At 33.5% G+C, this 22,440-nt stretch overlaps 1 protein-coding gene across 1 annotated transcript; it reads right to left on the reverse strand.

The window, feature by feature from the left end:
• Positions 1–776: 776 nt before the first annotated feature.
• On the reverse strand, positions 777–21,247 carry LOC125059742 (ubiquitin carboxyl-terminal hydrolase 20). Its single transcript, XM_047664288.1, has 21 exons — positions 20,906–21,247; positions 20,328–20,447; positions 19,310–19,414; positions 18,046–18,169; positions 17,323–17,473; positions 16,691–16,778; positions 15,558–15,650; positions 14,437–14,536; positions 13,441–13,525; positions 12,172–12,272; positions 11,001–11,130; positions 9,295–9,424; positions 9,070–9,192; positions 8,203–8,318; positions 7,497–7,675; positions 6,531–6,729; positions 5,365–5,478; positions 4,578–4,721; positions 3,311–3,437; positions 2,154–2,282; positions 777–1,453 (listed from the first exon to the last, which is right to left on the reverse strand). Exons 1-21 carry the CDS (start codon positions 20,981–20,983, stop codon positions 1,052–1,054), a joined length of 2,838 nt encoding a protein of 945 aa, XP_047520244.1. The 5' UTR covers positions 20,984–21,247; the 3' UTR covers positions 777–1,051.
• Positions 21,248–22,440: the final 1,193 nt, after the last annotated feature.

Here is a 22,440-nt window from a genome sequence, read left to right on the forward strand (position 1 = left end):
ACCACGGTACATTGTGTCAAAAGAAATGCAAGTAACATGAAATTTTATACATTTATTAAAATATACACGTTCGATTATATAAACATTTTAGGTACCTAATTTCATTTCTATTTGAATTTGAACTAAAATTGTACTAAAAATACTAAAAAACTCTCTACAATGTAGACAGTTTATAGATGGGAACGCGGCTGAGTTTGTTAGTTATAAAAGTTAGTATAAAAAGATTTTTTAAAATTAATTTTTGTCTGGAGAAACAATAGAGCATAGAGTTGAAATGTGTAGATATAAAGCAAAATTAAAGATTTTTTAAATTTCGACTTGTAGAACCTACCCTCCATATAAATTTTGTTAACTACCCTCTTAATTTAAATTCAGTCGCGTTCCGTATAGAAAAGATTCCCGTTTGATAAATGCACGCCCCGCTCACCGAGAATAAACTAGAATGTACAAACACTAGGGTTGTCAAAAGTCCAAGTAACTATAAAAATTCTATCATAATTCGCGAATGAACACAAGCTTTTTAAAATATGAATAGTTATTTTTGTGTAGAAATAAAAGTATTTACACATGTACATTTATTGACGTTGGCAACCCTAGCGGTAAGGAATGTCCTTTACGTAAATAAAAAAAAAACATGTCAGTTTGAGAATCCCTCGTACTATTTTCTAGAATCATCTATTTCCATGTAACAAATAGATTTATTCATCCCAATACTATTAATTTTTGTTTTTTAATTTTATTTTTTTATTATAAGTTCAACACAGCTTGCTAATACAATTATAGGAATTCGTATGTATACATCTTTTTAGTTACATACCCTCAAAAATAGATTGAAAAAAAATTGCTTCAAATGATAGAATAGAACCTTTTTAATTTAAAATGTGTCCATATGGAAAATTAAATAAAAAATCGAATATTGCAATACAATTAATAAGTTGGAAATTAAAAACGAAAAACTGATAAATATTTAAGACGTAAAAAATCCCGGACATTTAGAATAAATTATATAGAATTATTTCCAAGTTTTAGGCTGAAAATTTAGTACCAGTCATTAATGTCTGCTAAAATTACTCCTACGCACTCTTCGTTTATTCTTCCTAACTTTACCCTTCTTTAGATTTGGTAATTCCGAGTCGGTTTTATATAAATTCGTGTCCGAATCGAGGCCATTTTGAATATCCGAATCGAAACCATTTTCCTGGCAATGTTCGTCATATTTTCGTATATTTTGAAGCGATTGATTCTTCTGCACGTTATGTATGTTTGTATCCGACGTGCAGTACTCTTCCCGGTCGGATTCCGAGTATTTTATTGGTAAATTTTCTTCCGGCACTTTTAGCCGGATTTCCGGTCCGCCCCCATAAATGTCTATGAAAAATCGCCACAAATCTTCGCTGAGCTGCGCGTGATCCGAGCCTTGCTTCAACGTGTATTTCGTTGTGCCGTCTAACTCCTGAAAAAAAAATTTATTAGATAATAAAACAATTTTTTATCGGATTGAAGTTATGTATTTACAATTATTTTTCATAATTTTAAATTTAATCGACGTTTCGCGTGCTTTACAGCGTGCGTGGTCACGGTGACTGAAGACAAAAGATGTTGAATATCAAAAAGTATCACAGCTGTAGAAAAAGTTGTATTATCTGTATTTATTTCCCCGGAGTTGATATCGGCTAAAAGATTTTGGGGTTTTGGCAGAAATGGCTCACGGTGTCCTCTATTAGTATTTAATCTTCTATAGGAATTTATTAATTTAGAAGAAACTACTATTAAGCAGGGATGTTACGGAGCTCCGTAACCGTAACCTTCAACTAATCATACAAGGCAAAGTGGCAGGTAGAAGGAGACCTGGCCGCAGACGCACGTCATGGTTGAAAAACTTAAGACAATGGTTTGGTCAAAGCACCAAGTCATTTGTAAAGTACTGGAACGTCGAAATTAATATTAACAATAACGCGTAATTCAATATAGTAACGTTTTACAAAAGGAACCCTCCAAAAATTCGTTACGTAATACTTGAAAGGTCCCTTATAGATACTATAAGTAGTGTTATTGGACACTTTCTTATGTTAAATATCCTTTTTATTAAATTAGATTCAACTTAAATGACTTATTAGGCTAGATCGTAAATGTTTTTAATATACAAAAAATACCTGTTTGTGAAGTATGGGCGTGTTGTCGACGGGCGGGGGCGGCCGCCGCGTCTTGTTCCTTACGAAGGCCTGCCATTGGCGGAACCACGACATGCTTATCGCGTAAATGGCGCGGGGCTGCTCTTGCTCCTGGAAGGTGTTCATTTTTCATTATTTATTGACACTTTAAGGAAATTATTTATTTTTCATACATGGTGAAAACATGAACTGGATACAGTTTCTGTCGAACACGTCGAACAAATTCAAAACTTATATACTAAAACCAATGATATAACATAAAATAAAGGTAAAAAAAAATTAAGTATCAAGTCTATTTACTCTTAATATGTAAAATTTTTCATAATTAGCAAGCAAAATAAAAAAATATTTATATAATCTCATTCGGTAATATTCTAATTATGAAATACAGACTTTTATTGGCATATTTTATTCACATACTTCTTTAAGAAAATTGAAAAATTAAATTAAAGCATTATTCTCCTAACAAAACAATGATTTAAAATAATTTTTTAATTATTAAAGAACAATGTGTCCCGACCAAGGAGGTTTCAATTCAATTTAAGTACACATTATCTGTGGTGAGCGCTGGTTCCGAGCCCATAGACCAATAACAGACTTTTGTTTCTTTTATATTGCATTTCATTTAATGTAGCTACCAATAAACATGAGATTAAACAAAGTAGTGTATGCAACTGCATATAATTAGGTATTAAAACACTCGTGTAATCTTATTTTGAAAGTACACTCATGTTTTAATACACTCTATTATATGACAGTTGCATAAACTACTATTTACATACATGATAGAATCATGATGGACAGTTTTTCTGTCGAACACGTCAAACATTTAAAATTTACATACCAATTATAAGAGACCAAGATTAATTATATATCACGGCCTTAATAATAAGGCCGCTAGGTAAACGACGCTGTTTAGTTAAGAGGCTAGGCTGTTGATTGAACGGCTAATTATGCTAGTTGACTGCGACATATATAACATAAATATAAGTAAAAAAATTAAGTATCAAGTCCTTACTCTTAATATGTACAATTTTGAAATTAAATTTTCAAAATTATCAAGCATTAAGAAAAATATTACTTAAGATATAAATGATTAAGCAATAATGAATTATGAACGTATATATCGCAATTAATACCTGAAACAGCGCATGTAGATCTCCGAAGGCCGTGAGCTCAGCCTCTCTCCGAGCTCTCAACTTGTGCTGCGCACGCGCACACGCCCCGCACTCGTGCGCGTGAGTCACCGCCGGACCACCGCCAAAACTATGTATATGCATTTAAATTATAATAAATAAGGATATATTCAAACGTAATAAATAAATTAAGAATATTTTACTTAATTTTAGTCAATTTTTTTCAACTATTAAAAACAAAAATACAGCCATTTCCTTTTTCTTTAGTGAAACAAAGCTAGAATGTTTAACGATTAGTTTTTAACTTTAGAGCGGTAGAATTTTCGCCCATGGTCAGAACGCTCACTAGTGCTTCACCTGCCTCTAAAGCATCAGTACGATCTTACTTCATTAATACTTAACTATTACTAAAATAATAAATTGTGAATATTATTCTTATAAATATTTTGGGAAGTCTAGATTTTCAAGCTGTCATAAACTTATATATGACCAAAACTGAATACAAAGTATTTTTTATAGAACATGGGCAAACGGGCAGCAGGCTCACCTGATGTTAAACAATAAGTGCCCATGGACAGTACTACAGAAAGATCGCAAGTGCGTGGTAATTGAAAAATTGCTACGTTGAAGCACCCTAAGTCACATTAGTTCGGAAATACTTACAAACGTTTTGTAAAACAAAAAAGGGTGCGTGTACTTATGTACGCGCGTAAGAAGTTATACTTCTTACGCGCGGTATTATTAAAAATAGTTTTTGATTGCATGCAAATAATTAATTATAATTAAATAATCAAAGACTGGAAAAGGAGTCATTATAGTCAATAAAGTTAGTTTACATTTGAAAAATTAAATAAATAAATATTTATTATTATTCTCTTACATTGAGTGTAACATAAATTATATTATTATTCGAATGTTATTTTTAAATTATGTCCAATGCCGTAGCATCTTCCGTGGGCAACTTCATTCTGTTAATTTTGTGTCACGGTGCGCGCTCATCGTAAAATTTCACTCTCATCAATTTTTCATAACGCGCCTAAAGAAGTATAACTTCAAAAACTTGGCGATTAAAAAGAGTGGCGGAGAGTTTATTGCCAGTTCTTCTCTTCCGTTCTACGTCCTTGGTTTGAGAACTGGCAGTTAATGTTAAATTATATTTAATATATATTTTTTGACGTTCATAAGTGTACATTTTGTTACCTATATGAATAAATGATTTTTGAATTTGAGTTCCACAATAGAACCATAGACAAGAATAGTGTAGACTAACTGAGTGTGCAGGAACTCCCACAAGGGCTGGGGCAGTTTGGCGGCGAGTGCGGCCAAATGAGGCGCTCGTTCCACCCTCACTCCGCCGTGGACGCACACGAAGTCGCTGTTGTCTATGGGCCCTGGCTCCGCCCACGTGTTGAACCTGCGTTTAATCACAATAATGGGAATTTATAACAAAGAACTTTTTTTTTAAACCAGTGGCATTACAACCTATTTAGGTCTGGACCTCTGATTTCTGCATCTGTTTCATGATCATTTGTCAATCTAATAGGCAAGCAATTCTTGTTTCATTTTGTAAATATTCTTAAGTCGGTTCTTAATTTTTTTTAGAGTTAATTTGATATTGCATTCTTGTTGATTTAGGGATTTGTTTTTTTGAACATAAATAAATAAATAAAAAATATAGGATAAACAAATGTAGGAAAGAAACTTTTATAAATACAGAGTGTATTCGCACACACGAATACTAAAGGTCTGATACGACTTTTGTTTCATTCGATGTAACAATAACTATGACTACCTTTAAAAAAATTTAAACATGTACCATGTACCACCGTACAATTTTAATCTGGTCCCACACAAGACGGGGAAATTTTGTCACAACCATATTTCTGTTATTATTTTTTTTTATTGGTTGGTATTTATTATTATTATTTATTCAAAAGCTCAAAGCCATAAAAGTAAGTATATTAGTCCTGGTAACTTGGTGTATATGAACTTCTAACAGACATCTTAAAATTTCTAAAAATCAAGGCTATTTTAGAAAATCCAGAAAGAATTCTTACTTATTAATCCATTGCCTAGAAATATAAAATTTAATATCGTTGGGTTCATTGCTAGAAGCCTCGAGGATCTCCGCTGCTTTCTGACGCAAAATCGCCATTTGGGGATTCACTTTCCTGAAATTATTTTAAATTATACAATTACAACCCTTAAAAGTACAAAAAATAATTATAAATCTAAACCACACAATTTCATCAAAATCGGTCTGTGTGGCTTTAATAGATTAGGAGTTTAATTAAAAACCGCATAGAAGATATATATATGTATTTCTATAATAAAAGTCAAAATAAAATTTTATAATAACGTAAGTAAGTGTACATAGGTATATTATTTCTAGGAAACATTTTTTTAGTTCAATCAAAATAAACAATCTACTATAATAAAAATAGGGGTTGATCGTAGAGGGGTGACAATTAGGGGTTGTATGTATTTTTGTATGTTGAATAATAAAAAAAAAACGAAAAAAAATTGTCTAAAAAATAAAAAATACATTTTTGGGGTGGACACCTCTTATCACTTAGGAGTTTGAATGAGGGTCGAGCCGTTTAGGAGGAGTATGGGAACGAACATTGTGACACGGGAATTTTATATAATATATATCTATATATATAAAAGAAAGTCGTGTTTGTTACAACACTTATAACTCGAGAACGGCTGGACCGATTGCCATGGTTTTTGATTTGTTGGATTTGTTTCCGTCCCGAATAGCAGAATAAGCAATAAAATATCGGATAAGTTATCGAATAACAATAAATAAATTAATTAATTTTACGAATGCAAAAACCATATGGTGCCATCTGTTGATCAAACTACGCATCATTTTACGTCGAATTCGTGTCAGTTGAAGAAATTCCGATCTTGAGGTGAATGAGGAGATGCATAACCATGCTTTGATCCTGATCAAAAGATGTTGGATATCAGAAAGTGCTTAACATGCAGTATCGCCATATTGACGCTAGAGAGAAGATGCCTAATGTGTAAAACTGGCATTCTTCTTTCGCAATGGCAAGCAATAAAACATTTCTGTATTTGCAAAAAAGTTGCATTAATGTAATACTTAACATTAATGAAATCCTAAAATAAGTTAAATTAAAGTAACAACGATATTATAAGGTTGTAGGGCGGAACGAAGTTAGCCAGGTCAGCTAGTATAATATATAAATCTAACCTATAAAACAGCACATAGGCCTCACAAGTGGCCAAATGCTGCAAGGGCACGGGCGTTATCGTGGCGTCGTCGAACGCGTACCAATTGTCGTCCGTGTTCGTGTTCGTCCGCGCTATGCACGTGTAATGCCCCCCTCCCGCCGTCCCCGCGTGGCATATCACCGCGCACAGGGCGTATCTGGTTATTTTTGAGGTGCATTCTGGAATTAAATAATTTTTTTTTTCTTTTTTCATTTTTATCAATCTTGTAGGTTCACAATCTTTCGACAGTTTATAATCTCGCGAGATAGATTACAATCTAACGGTGTTTACAATTGTACGTTAACAGCAATAAAGTGTGAATAATAACTTAAACAAAACTAGACGTAAAAAATTATAAGGATTTAAGGTATAAGTCAAAAACACATTGACACGCGGTAGCGCTGTGATAGCTATTATTTTTTGACATGTCAGAGATGGCAAACCTTTTGGTCGGGCACATTAGAACTAAAACTCCCGTATGTCAGACTTGCGCTAAGATTCAGAAATCTTATGTGAGAATAGGAGAACCTAAAAAGGTTTTTAGGTCTCAGATTTCTGTATATTTTCATGATCAGTTGTCAATGTAATAGGCAAGTAGGTGATCAGCCCCCTGTGCCTGACACACGCCGTCAACTTTTTGGGTCTAAAAAGCAAGCCGGTTTCCTCACCATGATTTACTTTCTACTGTTTGAGCGAATGCTAAACGCGAATGTAGACAGAAAGTCCATGGAACAAGGCTGGGGATCGAATCTACGACCTCAGGGATGAGAGTAGAAGCCACTAGGCCAACACTGCTCTAATAATTATTACATACAGTAAAAACACACTTTTTCTGTTAATAGATGCATTTTATACATTTTAATTTCGTCACTGGATTAAGATTTTCCGTCACTTTCTCTCACACACAAAAAGAAAGAGAAAAACAATATTGAGAATTTTGTATTACCTTTATGCGTATACGGCGCCATATTGAGGTCGTTAATAGGAAAGGAGACCCTCGCAGCAACTTTAGCGCTAAACATGAGTTCATGCCGGAAGCGTTTCAAATGCACGCACAGTACTTCCGGTAACTTCATCACACCTGACATTTTGATGCCATTGCGCAGTTTATTGCATCGGGAACAACTGAAATTTACAAATATTTCATTATTGAAGTAAGCGTTCAAGTATTACGTAACGAATTTTGGGGGGGGAGGGGGTTGTTTGTAAAACGTTACGATGCGGGGCGGGGATTGAATTACGCGCTTTTCTTAATATTATTTTCGACTTTCCAGTACTTTACACCACATCATGGTAACTTTTAGGTATAAAGAGTCACTAGGTGGTCGCGAAACGTTTTACTATACTTGGGTATAGAAAAACGTTACGGCGCGTTACATGGGGGGAGGGTGGGAGGTGGGAGGGGGTGTCAATAATCTCCGAAAATTGCGTGACGTAATACTTGAACGCTCCCTAACTTCTTTTTTAGAGAGACTTTAAGGAATGGATCCGAAAAACATCTTATTTGTAATATTAATTTAATTTTTATTTAAATCGTCATCTTGAGTATAATCTGATAACACACATATGCGTTATAAAACGTGAACTAAATATTATTCTTTGTTACTATGGTTACAAAGTAAACACCTAAGTTTTATTCAGACTATGCTTACCTATACATATTATCGCCTTTCAACTCGTCAGCACTAAAGAAGGCAGCGAGACAGTCCTGCAGCGACACCATCGGACCATAGAACCACGACCGCAGCCAGCTGACTAGCCACCATAGCTGAAATAAATCAGCGATGTTATCAATACAACTAGTAGTTTTTATTCCTATCTCTTGCAGAGAGCAGTGGTGGCTTCATCGCTCGAACGGTGAAGGCAAACATCGTGAGGAAACCAGCTTGCCTTAGACCCAAAAAGTCGAGGACGTGCGTCAGGCACAGAAGGCTGATCACCAACTTGTCTATTAGATAAATGATCATGAAACAGATACAGAATTCTAAGGCCTTGACCTAAAAAGGTTGTTACGCCATTGATTTTTTTATATCTCCCATAGAATCGTAGCAGAAGCTAAATATTAAGATAAGTTAAAGATAAAATCTTTCTGCCTTAATTATTATCTTTGGGTTGAATTATGTCTGGTATATTAAAGAATCCCGGGCGTAATTTGTGGTCATATTTTATGAACGAAAGATTTCGCGTCTTGTGACGCGTATTTGTCTAAGGGAAGATTGAGAAACATGGAGCACTACGTAGGACTCCGGTACCACAAAGATATATTGGATTTTGACATATATGGGAGTCATAGTCAAGTAATGCTCGTATAATTTATATGTATAATTTCTCATTTCTAGTATAGGAGTCGGACTACTCCAGGAGCTAAAAATTCCGGATCGAAGGACCATAAAATAAGCGTCGGCAGTAATAAAACCCAGGCTACGCTATCGTCGTACGGGTTGCGTTAAGCGTTAATTATAAAAAAAAAATTTGAAATATAACACAATAATTAGTAATGTTTTGCTTTGTCTACTCACCCAAGACTCCTGAGAGACGTGTGGATGGTTGAGAATCGGCTGCTGACATCTTAGCACGGCCAAATGCTCGCGCGAAGGTATTGGCAGAGATAAATCTTGGAATGTTTCCACGCGAGTCGATACCTGCGACAATTAAGTAAATTTAAAAAATCAAAACCATAATTAAATGTGAACATGTAATTATTTCCATACATTGTGCCATGTGTACTAATCGTTTATACTCACCCTATTGCATATAAGGCACTGCACAGACGAGAGCAGCTTCCCATCGAAGACGTCAGACACGATACTACGGTATCGCACTCCGCGAGTCCCATCCCCGCTCCCACCTGCGCAGACGCTGCCACTGGATTTGCTGGAAATTATTAGGATAATAGATTATAGAGTGGCGAAGTGTCAAACTTACGTCAATAGATTTTTGACATATGACAATCATTTTTAAATAGCAATATTTTTTTTATAATTTTTTTATGGCTCTGGCACGGTTTGTGCATTAGCCAGCGTCAAGTATAAGATTTTTATCATGCGTGCTTTTTGCCTTAGAAATTCGACCATATCCTCCATGTACGGTTTAGGCACTCGCCCGGTACCGCAAAACCCTCCCAAAGGCCGAGAACAAATTTAAAATAAAACTTGCAGTCGAACCGGGAATCGAACCCGGTACCCCTCACCTAGCTGCCACTTAATAAGACCGCTAGGCTATGAGGCCCTTAAATAGCAATATTTGTATTTTAAGATTTCAGCAGTATAGTTTAACACATACAGCACACACCACATACACACACTCACAACATAACACAGCACAGCCGAAATAGGTATTACGTATTTAATAATTTGTATAGTTGTTTTTTGCTGTATATAATTTATATTAGCTTAGAATTACGAAATAAATAAATCCCTTTGACCACGGTGTAATGGGATATATTGACGTAATAAAATAAAATTTTCTGAGAATATCTTTCAGTTTATATTATGTTAATTGTTTAAGAGTAAATTTAAATTATTGTTTAAATCTTCAAATAACACCCGAAAAAAGGATTAAAGTTTTAATTAAAAGGTATTTTTTTAGCCAACATGGGATGTGATTCTCCATAAATTTAAGATCTACGTAACATTATTTATATGGTATAAAATGTTTTATTTTCTATGCTTGTTTTGGTTTCGTTTTTTGTATTGTGTTTTTAACTCTAGTTTAAAAGGAATTTAAATATGTGTAGTCCTTCAAGCACCAATGTTAAATCCCCTAATGATTTTTGGTGTATTTTGCACTTTTGCTTTTTTAAATTATATTAAAGACAGCACTTTTCTCTCCTAACTTCAGTCACTATTGCCAATAAATTTTGTACGAAAAGATCTTCAGATTTCCTAGAATATAAAACCTCATCATTGAACGCTTTAGCATCATGTTTCATCTTTATATGTTTGCAGAGTAAGTACACAGTAGCGACATTGTGTATATTATGTATTTAATATTATATATAATATATTTAATTTTTTTTGAAGTTATACTTCTTTAGGCGCGTTATGAAAAATTGATGAGAGTAAAATTTTACGATGCGCGCATCGTGACACAAAATTAACAGAATGAAGTTGCCCACGGAAGATGCTACAGCATTGGACATAATTTAAAATTAACATTCGAATAATAATAGAATTTATGTTACACTTACTGTAAGAGAATAATAATAAATATTTATTTATTTAATTTTTCAAATGTAAACTGAACTTTATTGAGTATAATGACTCCTTTTCCAGTCTTTGATTATTTAATTGTAATTAATTATTTGCATGCAATCAAAAACTATTTTTAATAATGCCAAAGAAGTATAACTTCTTACGCGCGTACATAAGTACACGCACCCTTTTTTACATTATATTATTAGTTTGGTACTGTACATGTATGTATATTTGCTAATAAATGTTATATGTACCTTCGTGCCCTGGTTTCCACAATATCGCTGGCCCCACTCGAGCATGTCTCGTATCTCTCTTCAGCTTCACTCGAACAAGACAACTCCGATTCAGAACCCAGGTCCCTCGAATTTATATCTTTTGTTGGACCTGAATTAGATAGACTTTCATTAATTTATTAAAATTCACCACATCATACATAATATTGTATCTACAATATATGTTGCAAACTATCTTTTCTAAAATATATGACAACTAGAAGACTCGGCCAAGCGTTGCTGTGGCTAAGGTTTTTTTATATATAACACAGTAGTAAACTATTCAAGAGAAACGGTAGGAGAACACCCGACATGGGGACCAGCATGCTTTTGGTGGTAATGCCATTAAATTGTAGCTTATGTGAAACGTTGGTACTTTCAACACAGCGCCATCTGTTAGAATTGTGACTGTCGAATAATATACAAATAATTTGCAATAAAATAATAATACGGGTATAAATTATGATGTAAGCTATTCTATCTTTTAAGTTAGATCAAACTGCACACGGTGTGCAAATTTGATTGAAATCGGTTCAGTAGTTTAGGAGTCCATAGTGGACAAACTACGTGACACGTAATTTATAGATATTAAGATTATGGTAAAAGTAAATCTTACAAAATTTTTTAAATTTTTTGTTAAGCAAGAAATCACCAGCAAAACTGCCTTATAGGTATCAGACAGGAACTTCAGAATGCTTTTTTTTTTAAAATTGATCAGCCCACTACCGAATATGTCAAGCGTTATAAGAAGTGTTTATTCTTTTATATTCGCGAAAAATACGAATGAGAGTCTGAACTCCTAGGTTGGTTTTTGCAGACGGAATTTGGAAAATTCTGCTCATTTTAAACCTTGGGAATTAATAAGGGACAACAATACTCTCTAAGAGGTTATTATTTGGTTGTTGTTTATTTGATCATTTAACAAATTATATAAGAACGTTACACTGGCAAGAGTAGCGGAGAGTTTCTTGCCAGTTCTTGCACGCTCTACGCCCTTAAATTAGAATCAATTTAACATCTGTTCTGTTGACGTTCATAATTGTACTTGATTACCTATATAAATAAAAAAAAATTGAGTTTGATATATCTGCGACCGTATAGTGACATAATTTGAAATTTCCTAAGTGAAAGTTATGAATAATATAAAACATACCATTTATCTGTTGCGTATGTACATTGTATGTGAAGTGCTGTGTACCACCAAAACTCGCTGATCGTCGGTGCCGAGATGGATATCCATCAGACTGCTGTATTCTATACGATTAAACATATCTTCAAAACATATAATAAAATAAATCAATGGCGCTATAACCTTTTTAGGTCTGGGCCTCAGATTTTTGTATACATTTCATGATTTGTCAATCTAATAGGCAAATCAGTCTGACACGCCAACTTTTTGGGTTTAAGGCAAGCCGGTTTCCTCACGATGTTTTCCTACACTGTTCGAGCGAATGTTAAAAGCGCAAATAGACAGAAAGTTCGTTGGTGCACAGCCGGGGTTCGAACCTACGACCTCAGGGATGAGAGTCGCACGCTGAAGCTACTAGGACAACACTGCTCTCTTCCATACTTATAAATACTATTAAATACATATGTATATTTATAAAGTAATAGTCTTTGATATTTAATACTAGTAGTAGTTCTCGAATTAACAATAATAGTTGGCACTAAGTAAAAATTACTTTAACTCTCACGAAAAAAACATTAAACTCAAAGTATGAAACGAAATTTTAATGAGAAAATATAACGTGTTTTTTTATAAATCTAAATCTGGCAGGAGTTCTGTAACGCACAATGCCACGTCGCAAGTGCATTGACGGTCTGAATGTACTTTTCTTGAAGGACAGAATACCCTTATTAAAGGAAATGTTAACCTAAATATATAAAACAGAGTCGTATTAGTACAACACTCAAGATCGGCTGGACCGATGTTAGTTATATCATTTTTGATGGATTCTTCTCCGCTCCGAATAGCAGAATAAGTAATACAATATCGGATATGTTATCGAAAAAAAAAATTAATTAATTTTACGAATGCAAATAGCATGTGGTGCCATCTGTTGACAAAATTACGCACATAAAATAAACACTTGATCTTGCGCCGGATAACAAAACAAAAATCAGTATCAGAAAGTGCTTCAACATGCAGTATCGTAATATTGGCGCTAGAGAGAAGAGGCCTATAAATGTGTGAAATGCCATTCTTTTTTCGCAATGGCAATCAATAAAACATTTCTGTATTTGCAAAAACAGATGTGTTAATGATACCTTAATGAAATACAAAATTAAGTTTAACTAAAGTTAACACGATATGATTAGACTTTGGTGGAACGACGTTCGCCGGGTCAGCTAGTAAAATGTATTTGTTACAAAATAACTTTTCTTTAAACTTACACAATGTATTATTACCCTAAATAATTACCTTAAATATCCATCATGTCTCGGTTCGCTATATGATGAAGCAGGTGACTTCCGCCGCATTCGCGCAAAATATGGCGCATCGCTGGCTGCAGACGATATAGTGAAATAAAACCTTTTTTTAAATTGTATACGCCTATTTTAGTGATTGCGTTGCCGGCCTTTGACTTCTCCAATTTATTATTCCTTTTTGAAGTTATACTTCTTTAGGCGCGTTATGAAAAATTGATGAGAGTGAAATTTTACGATGCGCGCGCACCGTGACATAAAATTAACAGAATAAAGTTGCCCACGGAAGATGCTACGGCATTGGACATAATTTAAAAACAACATTCGAATAATAATAAAATTTATGTTACACTTAATGTAAGAGAATAATAATAATAATTTATTTATTTAATTTTTCAAATGTAAACTGAACTTTATTGACTATAATGACTCCTTTTCCAGTCTTTGATTATTTAATTGTAATTAATTATTTGCACGCAATCAAAAACTATTTTTAATAATGCCAAAGAAGCATAACTTCTTACGCGCGTACATAAGTACACGCACCTTTTTTTTTAAACAGTTGGAGGTTACACCAGCATGGATACATTAATTAAAAGCACATATTAATTTTGAGTTTTTTTGTACAGTACTTTTCTTGGCCGGCGGCTGAAATTGGTGCTACCGTCGCCTTTTTGGTGCTTATAAATAATTTTACTATCTACCAACATCTAATAAAAATCCAACTAAAATGTATATTTTTTTCTTGCATTATTAATTACAATAATCTCCAAAAATTGCGTAACGTAATACTTAAAGGCGCCCTGAATCATACTTAGTGTTGCTATAAACATAGTTAATTTGTCCCCAGAATAGATTTATTATTTTATTGGTCTGTCTATTATTTGGTGGTCGGTGACCTACTTGATGTCAACCAATATTATTAACAGATTCACAAAAAAAAGAAGCAAAATATACTTTTATCTCTATTAAAATTCATCAAAAACTATACCTCCAGAGGAAACAGCTCTCCGTCGTATATGTAATGTCCTTGTCTCTTGGGGCTCACCTTCCGACTCGGACACAATTTTATCTTCTGTGTTATCCCAAACCTATAATATATAATAATTATATATTATAAGGTTATATAATAATTTAAAACACCTTTTACCGTGTTGGCCAAACAATTATTAATTGAAAAGAAAATACGCACACATACATACACACGCACACACTAATTAGACAAATATTTAAAAATGGACCGGAACAAGATCTAATAGGCTCAACCATAAAACTACAAGCTCAAACTAATAATTTGATTATAATTTAAATATCTATTAGAATACTTTTAAAAATCGAATTGCGTTTCTTGATTGTGATTGGTTAGCATTCAGCCAATCACAGTCAAGAGACACGAACCGTTCTTTTTTTTTTCTTTTTTTTTTATGGCTCTGGCACGATTTGTGCATTAGCCAGCGTCAAGTATAGGTATATAGTATATTTTTTTATAATTCGTGCTTGTCTTTAGAAATTCGACCGTGTGTCCTCCATGCACGGTTTAGGCACTCGCCCGGTACCGCACAACCCTCCCAAAGGCCGAGAACAAATTTAAATTAAATTAAACTTGCCCTCGAACCGGGAAACGAACCCGGTACCCGTCACCTAGCTGCCATTTAATAAGACCGCTAGGCTATGAGGCCCAACCGTTCTTTTTCAAAAGCTAAACTAACTTGCGCTCTATTCTAAATTCAAACCGGATAATATTTGTATGAATAGATTTTGCTTAAAAGCTCTGTAATAATTGGTGGAACGTGGTGAAAGTAGTATTATAATTTAAATAGCTGCTGGAACACTTTTAAAAATCGAATTGCGTTTCTTGATTGTGATTGGTCAGCGTCTCTACCAATCACAGTCAAGAGACACGACTCGTTCTTTTTTCAAAAGTTAAACTTTACGCTCTATTCTGAGTTCAAGCTATATTTGCGCGAATAGATTTTACGCATAAGCTAGGGAGGCTTATCTAATGTTAAGTGATACCGCCGCCTATGAATACTCACATTGCTAGAACGCTCGCAAGTGCGTTGCTGGCCTTATAAAACTCGTGGTAAAATGAATATAAACGTAATAATATACCGGTTCTTTGAGTTCCTCGTGCAACTGGTCCATGAAACATCGTAAAAATTCCTGAGTGTCGTGTTGTTGGTAGCCACGGAACATTGGGTGTACCTTTAATATAAAAATGATGTAGAAAAATACAAAAAACTAAAATTCCTCTAAAATTAAAAAATATACTTTAAAACAAAGTATTAAAGACGCTTTTAGAGTATGCACAAGAACCGCTATGGTTACCTCTGTCTTATTTCGACAATACTGTTACGTCATTATAGTTGGATTGTAATCTATTATTATGTCCGCCAGGCATCCGCGAATATACAATGTAAATAGTCAAAAGTCAAAATCATTAATTCATATAGGTAACGCAATGTACACTTATGAACGTCAAGGAAAATAAATATATATACTAGCAGACCGGCCAAGCGTTGCTGTGGCTAAGGTTTTTGTTATATTACATAGTAGCATACCATTCAAGGGAAACGGTAGGAGAACACCAGTCATAGGGACCAACATGCTTTTTTGATGGTTATGCTATTAAATTGTAGCTTATGTGAAACATTTGTACTTTAAACACAGCGCCATCTGTTAGAATTGTGACTACCAAATAATAAATATTTTGCAATAAAATAATATTGCGGGTATAAATTGAGATGTAAGCTATCCTATCTTTTAAGTTGGATCAAACTACACACGGTGTGCAAATTTGATTAAAATCGGTTCAGTAATTTAGGAGTCCATAGCGGACAAACAACGTGACACGTAATTTATATATTTTAAGATATATATGAAATGCTTCTAATTTTACATTTACTGCCAGTTCTAAAATCAAGGGCGAACGGAAGATAAGAACTGCCAATAAACTCTCAGCCACTCTTTTTAATACATAATTATGTAGGAATAAAGAAAATAATAAAATAATTCACACAGAAATTCTAAAACGACTCGACGAATGGTACATGGAGTTGCTGAAAATGGCTGACCGATAGATTTTACGCTGGCTTTCTCTCTCGGCCTACACCCTCTGTCTTCTTTGCCGATGAGTAGGGATGTATGTCTAATAAGTGACATCTGTATCTTATATTCCATAATAAACATATTATTATTTTTTTGTTCCCCCACTCATTTGTCGTAACATTATTAATTATACTTACATTTCGTATCCCATATAAAATACCATTTGGTACAACATAGCCTCTAGTTTTTCTACTCCACATTTCTTTAATTAATTTTTGGTATGCCCTGTAACAAACATATCTCATACAAAATTAAGAAAGGCACGGTCCATTCCCATACAAATTCACAAATCACATACAAATTACGCTAGCTGAATTTTATTTCCCGTTTTCAAAACACAGACACAGCGCACGCTTAAAACAACTCTTAGCTACACTCTCTAGTACATGCGCACACACATCCAATCACAAACTCACACATTCAAACATAATTGTTGTAACATTAAACCAAGCGGAATAATTGTCATCTTAGTTACCCACAATACAGGTACTCTCTAGTGTATATGAATTTTTTCACAACCTATTTGTCATTAATAAAGTTTTTATAATTTAAATATCAACTGAACAATAATGCATACAGTATCCATATCGTACATCGACTTTTGGAAAGAGACAATCAGCTAACTTCGGCATTGTAGAGCGTTATCTCTGTCAAACAGTACTATGATGTTTTTGTCAAAAAATCTTGCCAAAACACAGGATAACCACGCAGACGGATAAATAAAAACCTAGTAAACTGCAAGACAATATGAAAATATAAAACCACTCACCGACTTAAACCAGGTTTCTTATCAGCTGATAGAACAGCCACCGCCGCAGCACATTCGAGGAAATATGACGTCAAAGGCTGCGTATTACTTAAGGCCTGCAACGCTGCATTCATATAGCACGTATTGCCCATATTTTGAAGACCTACTAGACCTGGAAATATATCGTAATTGTCAAATATTGAATGCCCAATAAATTCTTCACTGTATGTAAGGGCAAATTATTTTTTACAATTGTGTGAGTGAGTGAGTGTTACATGCGCACGTAAGGGAGCGTTCAAGTATTACGTCACGCATTTTTTTTGGAGATTATTGACAAGCCCCCCCCCCCCCATGTAACGCGCCGTAACGTTTTTCTGTACCCAAGTATAGTAAAACGTTTCGTGACCACCCCAGTGACTCTTTATACCTAAAAGTTACCATTATGTTGTGTAAAGTACTGGAAAGTCAAAAAAAATATTAACAATAAACAATTCCCGCCCCGCATCATAACGTTTTACAAAAGGACCCCCTCCCCCCAAAATTCGTTACGTAATACTTGAATGCACGCTGACACTAGGCCAACACTGCTGTAACCGTCTGCTTACTATCCAATACAATTATAAAATACAGAGCTATAAAATCTAGAGTATTTATTTGACCTGATCTCCTACGCCTATAAAAAATGATCAAAGACACATACAAACAAGGGCCAAGACCCATAAACGAATGAAGCGATTGATGTACCTCTTGATCTTCCATCGTCATCATATTCTTCGTCTTCCAATTCCTCGTCGTTGACGCTGATACCGACAGAACCAAGCCGAGTGCTCACTGACATGTCCTCTATACTTGTTGAATGGGCACCCAACTGTTTGTTTAAAAGCCTTTAAATTTTATATTTGCCATGTATATTATTTCTAGGAAACATTTGTTAGTTCAATAAAAATAACTATCTACAATAATAAAAAAATACGGGGTAGATCGTAGAGGGGTGAAAATAAGGGTTTGTGTGTATTTTTGTATGCTGTATCATAAAAAATATAAACATTATTTTTTTAATAAATAAAAAATAGAAGTTTGTGGTGAACACCCCTTATCACTTAGGGATTTGAAAGATATATAGTAGCCGATTCTCAGACTTACTAAATATGCATTATAAATTTCATAAGAACCGGTCGAGTCGTTTCGGAGCCACGAACATTGTGACTCGAGAATTTTATATATTAGATTATAATGCTCTATATACTGCTGAATGGGCTTTGGCGTTAAAGAGTGTATATAAGAAACATTAAATTGTATGGACAAGAAGGCCACTACAGTCGAAGTCGAGTTACACGGACTTCAAACTGAAGTTTTGTGAGGATCAAGTTCCGTCGCCAAGTCAAGAAAAAAAGCGGTAAATTCTTTGTGGATAAAATTAGAATCAAAAAGGATTTGTAATATTGATTTGAACTACATGTTATTTGTTAGGTTAGCTAATTACGTAATAACTTAAGATAGGAAATCGTCGGAAATTGAACCGATTGGTATAAAATTGTTAATAAGTTATATTTTTGATGGCATTTTCTTTTGTGCACACATCTTTACACCATCTCAGACACCTATCATTGTTTACAAAGAGACATTATAATATATAGTATACATCAAGTTATAAATACATCATGAATGTTACACGAACATACATGTACTCGTATATGTAACGGTTCCGATACGCGAAATTTTGTCTCAATAGAGAATCCTTTAATCTTAGATATATTTCACGATTTTCACCTTGAAAACACTTCAAGACAAGAGCGTACCAATTCTTCAAAAGGCCGGCAACGAACTCGAGAGCCTTCTGGCAATGTGAGTGTCCTTTAAAAGTTAAGTAAAAAATGACATAAAAAATGTTTAGGAAATCAAATTAATATGCGTCAAGGTTATACCATTTTAGAAATCTACAGTTTATTAAACATTAAACACGCTGCAAAAACAACAGTTATTAAAATATAAATATATAATAACTCACTTTGGCATGCGCAAGGGCAGCGCCGATGTGCACCTCTTTTTCGCAAAGGTAACACCATATTCTCTCCGTTGATATATTCATATGAACACAATGAAGAGGATAGGTCTGGAATAGAATACCACATATTATTAATGTGTATTTTATAACAAATTTAGCTGATTTGAATAAAAATAATTGTGATCTAGGAAATAGTAATGCTATATATACTGTAGACGAAAACCCTATATTATGTGGGTCAAAACTGGAGTCTCCAAGATCACACAAGACATAACAAATTCTAAATTTACTGGAGTCAGTGTTACTTTAAACTATTTTTTAACTGCATCATTGCCAGTAAAAACATAATTCATCTCTTTGCAAGTAAAATTGCAAAAGTTCCATAAATACATGTGTTAATTAATCAAACATTAGTTTAGGTCAGTCACAATCACGCGTAATACATACATAATGCATGATTGACCTCCGCTTGAGTCCCAAAGGGCTTCTTATCAACAGTAATAAATAACTGTATATGTGAACAATCTGCATTAACACATTTAAAATCATACAACTAAAGCTTTTACAACAATATTAAAATAGAAATAAATTGGCAACTGAAAACAATAGATGTCTATTGTTGAACTGCAGAAGTGTTAATTTACATTTAAAGTCCTTTAGACACATTACTTCCTTAAAACTGTATAGGAAACATCTCTGTTGAGGAAAAAAATTTTTATAGTAACAATAACATGAACAAATCCGTTATATTATATTAAACAAAAGTGTAAAGCCAAGCCAAACACGCTGTACTTTAGACTTTAGGTTAATACAATTTATTGTCTTTTATAGTAGCTTTTATGAGTCATGTTTTATTATCATTGAACAAAGACACATATTGCTTTTTTCATTTTATAAACCATAAAAAAGAATCTCTTTTTTTAATTTAATAGTAATTTTAATAAGCTGCTTAAAGGTAAAATATTACCAGGTTTGAGTTATTGCTACCTGCTTATACTTTTTATTATACATTTTTAATTACCTTTTGGTGTGTAGTACTATGGTCATTTTTAACTTCTGAGCATCCAATATGCCGGCAATCAGTTTGAAGACAGATCCAAAGATTTGGCCCTGAGCATCCACAGTCAAAGCAAGTCAGAGACTGGAAATAAAAACGTTACAATTAAAATTAATCAAATCGAAAAAAAATTGTTTATCAAACTTTAAATTTTATTCTCTTACATAGCAGCTCTTTAAAATCATATATTAAAAATAAGAATATAAATAGGAATGTAATTAAAATTAATTGCAACTTATATTATTAAAATTGAAATTAATGTATATGTCTACAAGTAATGGATTATCGCCGACACAATATAAAGCTCATTTTTTGAATAAAATACGTATGTTGTATATTTATTTCAAAGTGGACGAAGATTTTAAATACATTATAACATGTTTGTGTAATTGTAAACAATGACTTGTCTTTGTGTTGTGTTAACATTGTAATGTTTAGACGGTAACAGTGCTCATTGCATAAGCCAAACATAGGTAAAGAATGCTAATTATCAATTTTATGTCATTTGAGGTTAGGCAAAAGTAAAATCAATTAAATCTCACCTCCTTTGACTGCCATAGTTCTTGGTCTAAAACATCAGCGAGCTTATTAAGATGCTCACACGTTACGCCTTTATCCATTTTTATGATATAACCACTTGTAGCTGATAAAATACATGAATTTAAACTCTAGTAAGTCTAATCACAACAGTCAAGTAAATAAACATGACCTATATTAGGGTAGCTGTTAAATTTGTGTACAAAACAATGAAATTATCTAACACGAAAAAATTTACGACAGTCATTTCGAAAACACTATTAATTAAATTAATAATTATTAGTGAATATTTTCTTGAACAACAAAAAAACGTCTAACCAGTGACCAGCGAAAAGTCAAGCAGTGATGGCAACTGACATACCTAACTATATTTATAATCTGTTTCTTTTTTAAATAAATCTGAGAACGTTCTAGTATCTGTAGTATAGTGCTTTTCATGAAAGAAGTCCCGCGGCAATTTTTGGAACTAAATTTAGGTACTTTTTAGAGTTGCCATTTAATAATTTTTTGCTGTATTAATGGGACTTTTATGATATAAATTCGTTTTTGCGACAAAATTTAACAAATACATTACGTGATGAAACTAGGTAACTGAAATTAAAACATATATTACATAAGCATTATAAACTTAAAGTTATTATTATTTTTAATTGTTCATAATTTAATTGCAGGTGTGTCAGAGATAACTGTAACAAGAATTACAAACGAAGGTATTGTAACAACAGCGGCATGTACTTCGAAAAAAATTGTAACCCGACAATAATGCAATAAAACTCTGAATAAAAAATTGTATTGCTTTTCTTTACCCTATTTTCTCATCTTTTCCCTGTAAGTAGGTAGAACACCGCTAATATAAGTAAATAAAAATATACTTTTTACATAACAGAAATATTGTTTCGAAGTATGCAGAAAATATGACGGTTTTACATAACAATAAAACCGATATTATGTGCCGAGAAGGAAAACATACAGCATTGTATAATGAAGAAGCAATGTATACTTAGCCATGAAGTGCGATACATACCGAGTGAAATAGTTCCGCTTAGATAGAATAGATGGCGCTGTAATCGCCTCAACTTCATACTTATCTTAACCAGCTAGGACGGTGTCATTTCCACAGTCATAGAGTCTTCACCAGGAAGAGCTTCCTACAATGCTGTATGTTTTCCTTCTCGGCACATAATATCGGTTTTATTGTTATGTAAAACCGTCATATTGATGTGCCTCCGGAAAACATACAGCATTGTATAATGAAGACGTGTTTGTTATCTGCTGGTGGATGTATATAGTACAATATAAAACACAACGCTATGATGATTATGAAGAATTAAGGTCCGGGCTTTAGCTAAAGCCGTTATTGTTTATATAACTATTTTATTTACTTGCCAATATTCTTAATCAAAGCATAAGTATATAGCAATTATTATTCTTAGTTACGGTATAAATATAACTATATTGATAGATGTACAATTAACATAATAATATAAACTTCCTATCATAACAACAAGGTATTTCTATAATTACGATGGTGCAAATGTAT

This window comes from Pieris napi, chromosome 20 (genome assembly GCF_905475465.1).
Source record: "Pieris napi chromosome 20, ilPieNapi1.2, whole genome shotgun sequence".
Classification (NCBI taxonomy): domain Eukaryota; kingdom Metazoa; phylum Arthropoda; class Insecta; order Lepidoptera; family Pieridae; genus Pieris; species Pieris napi.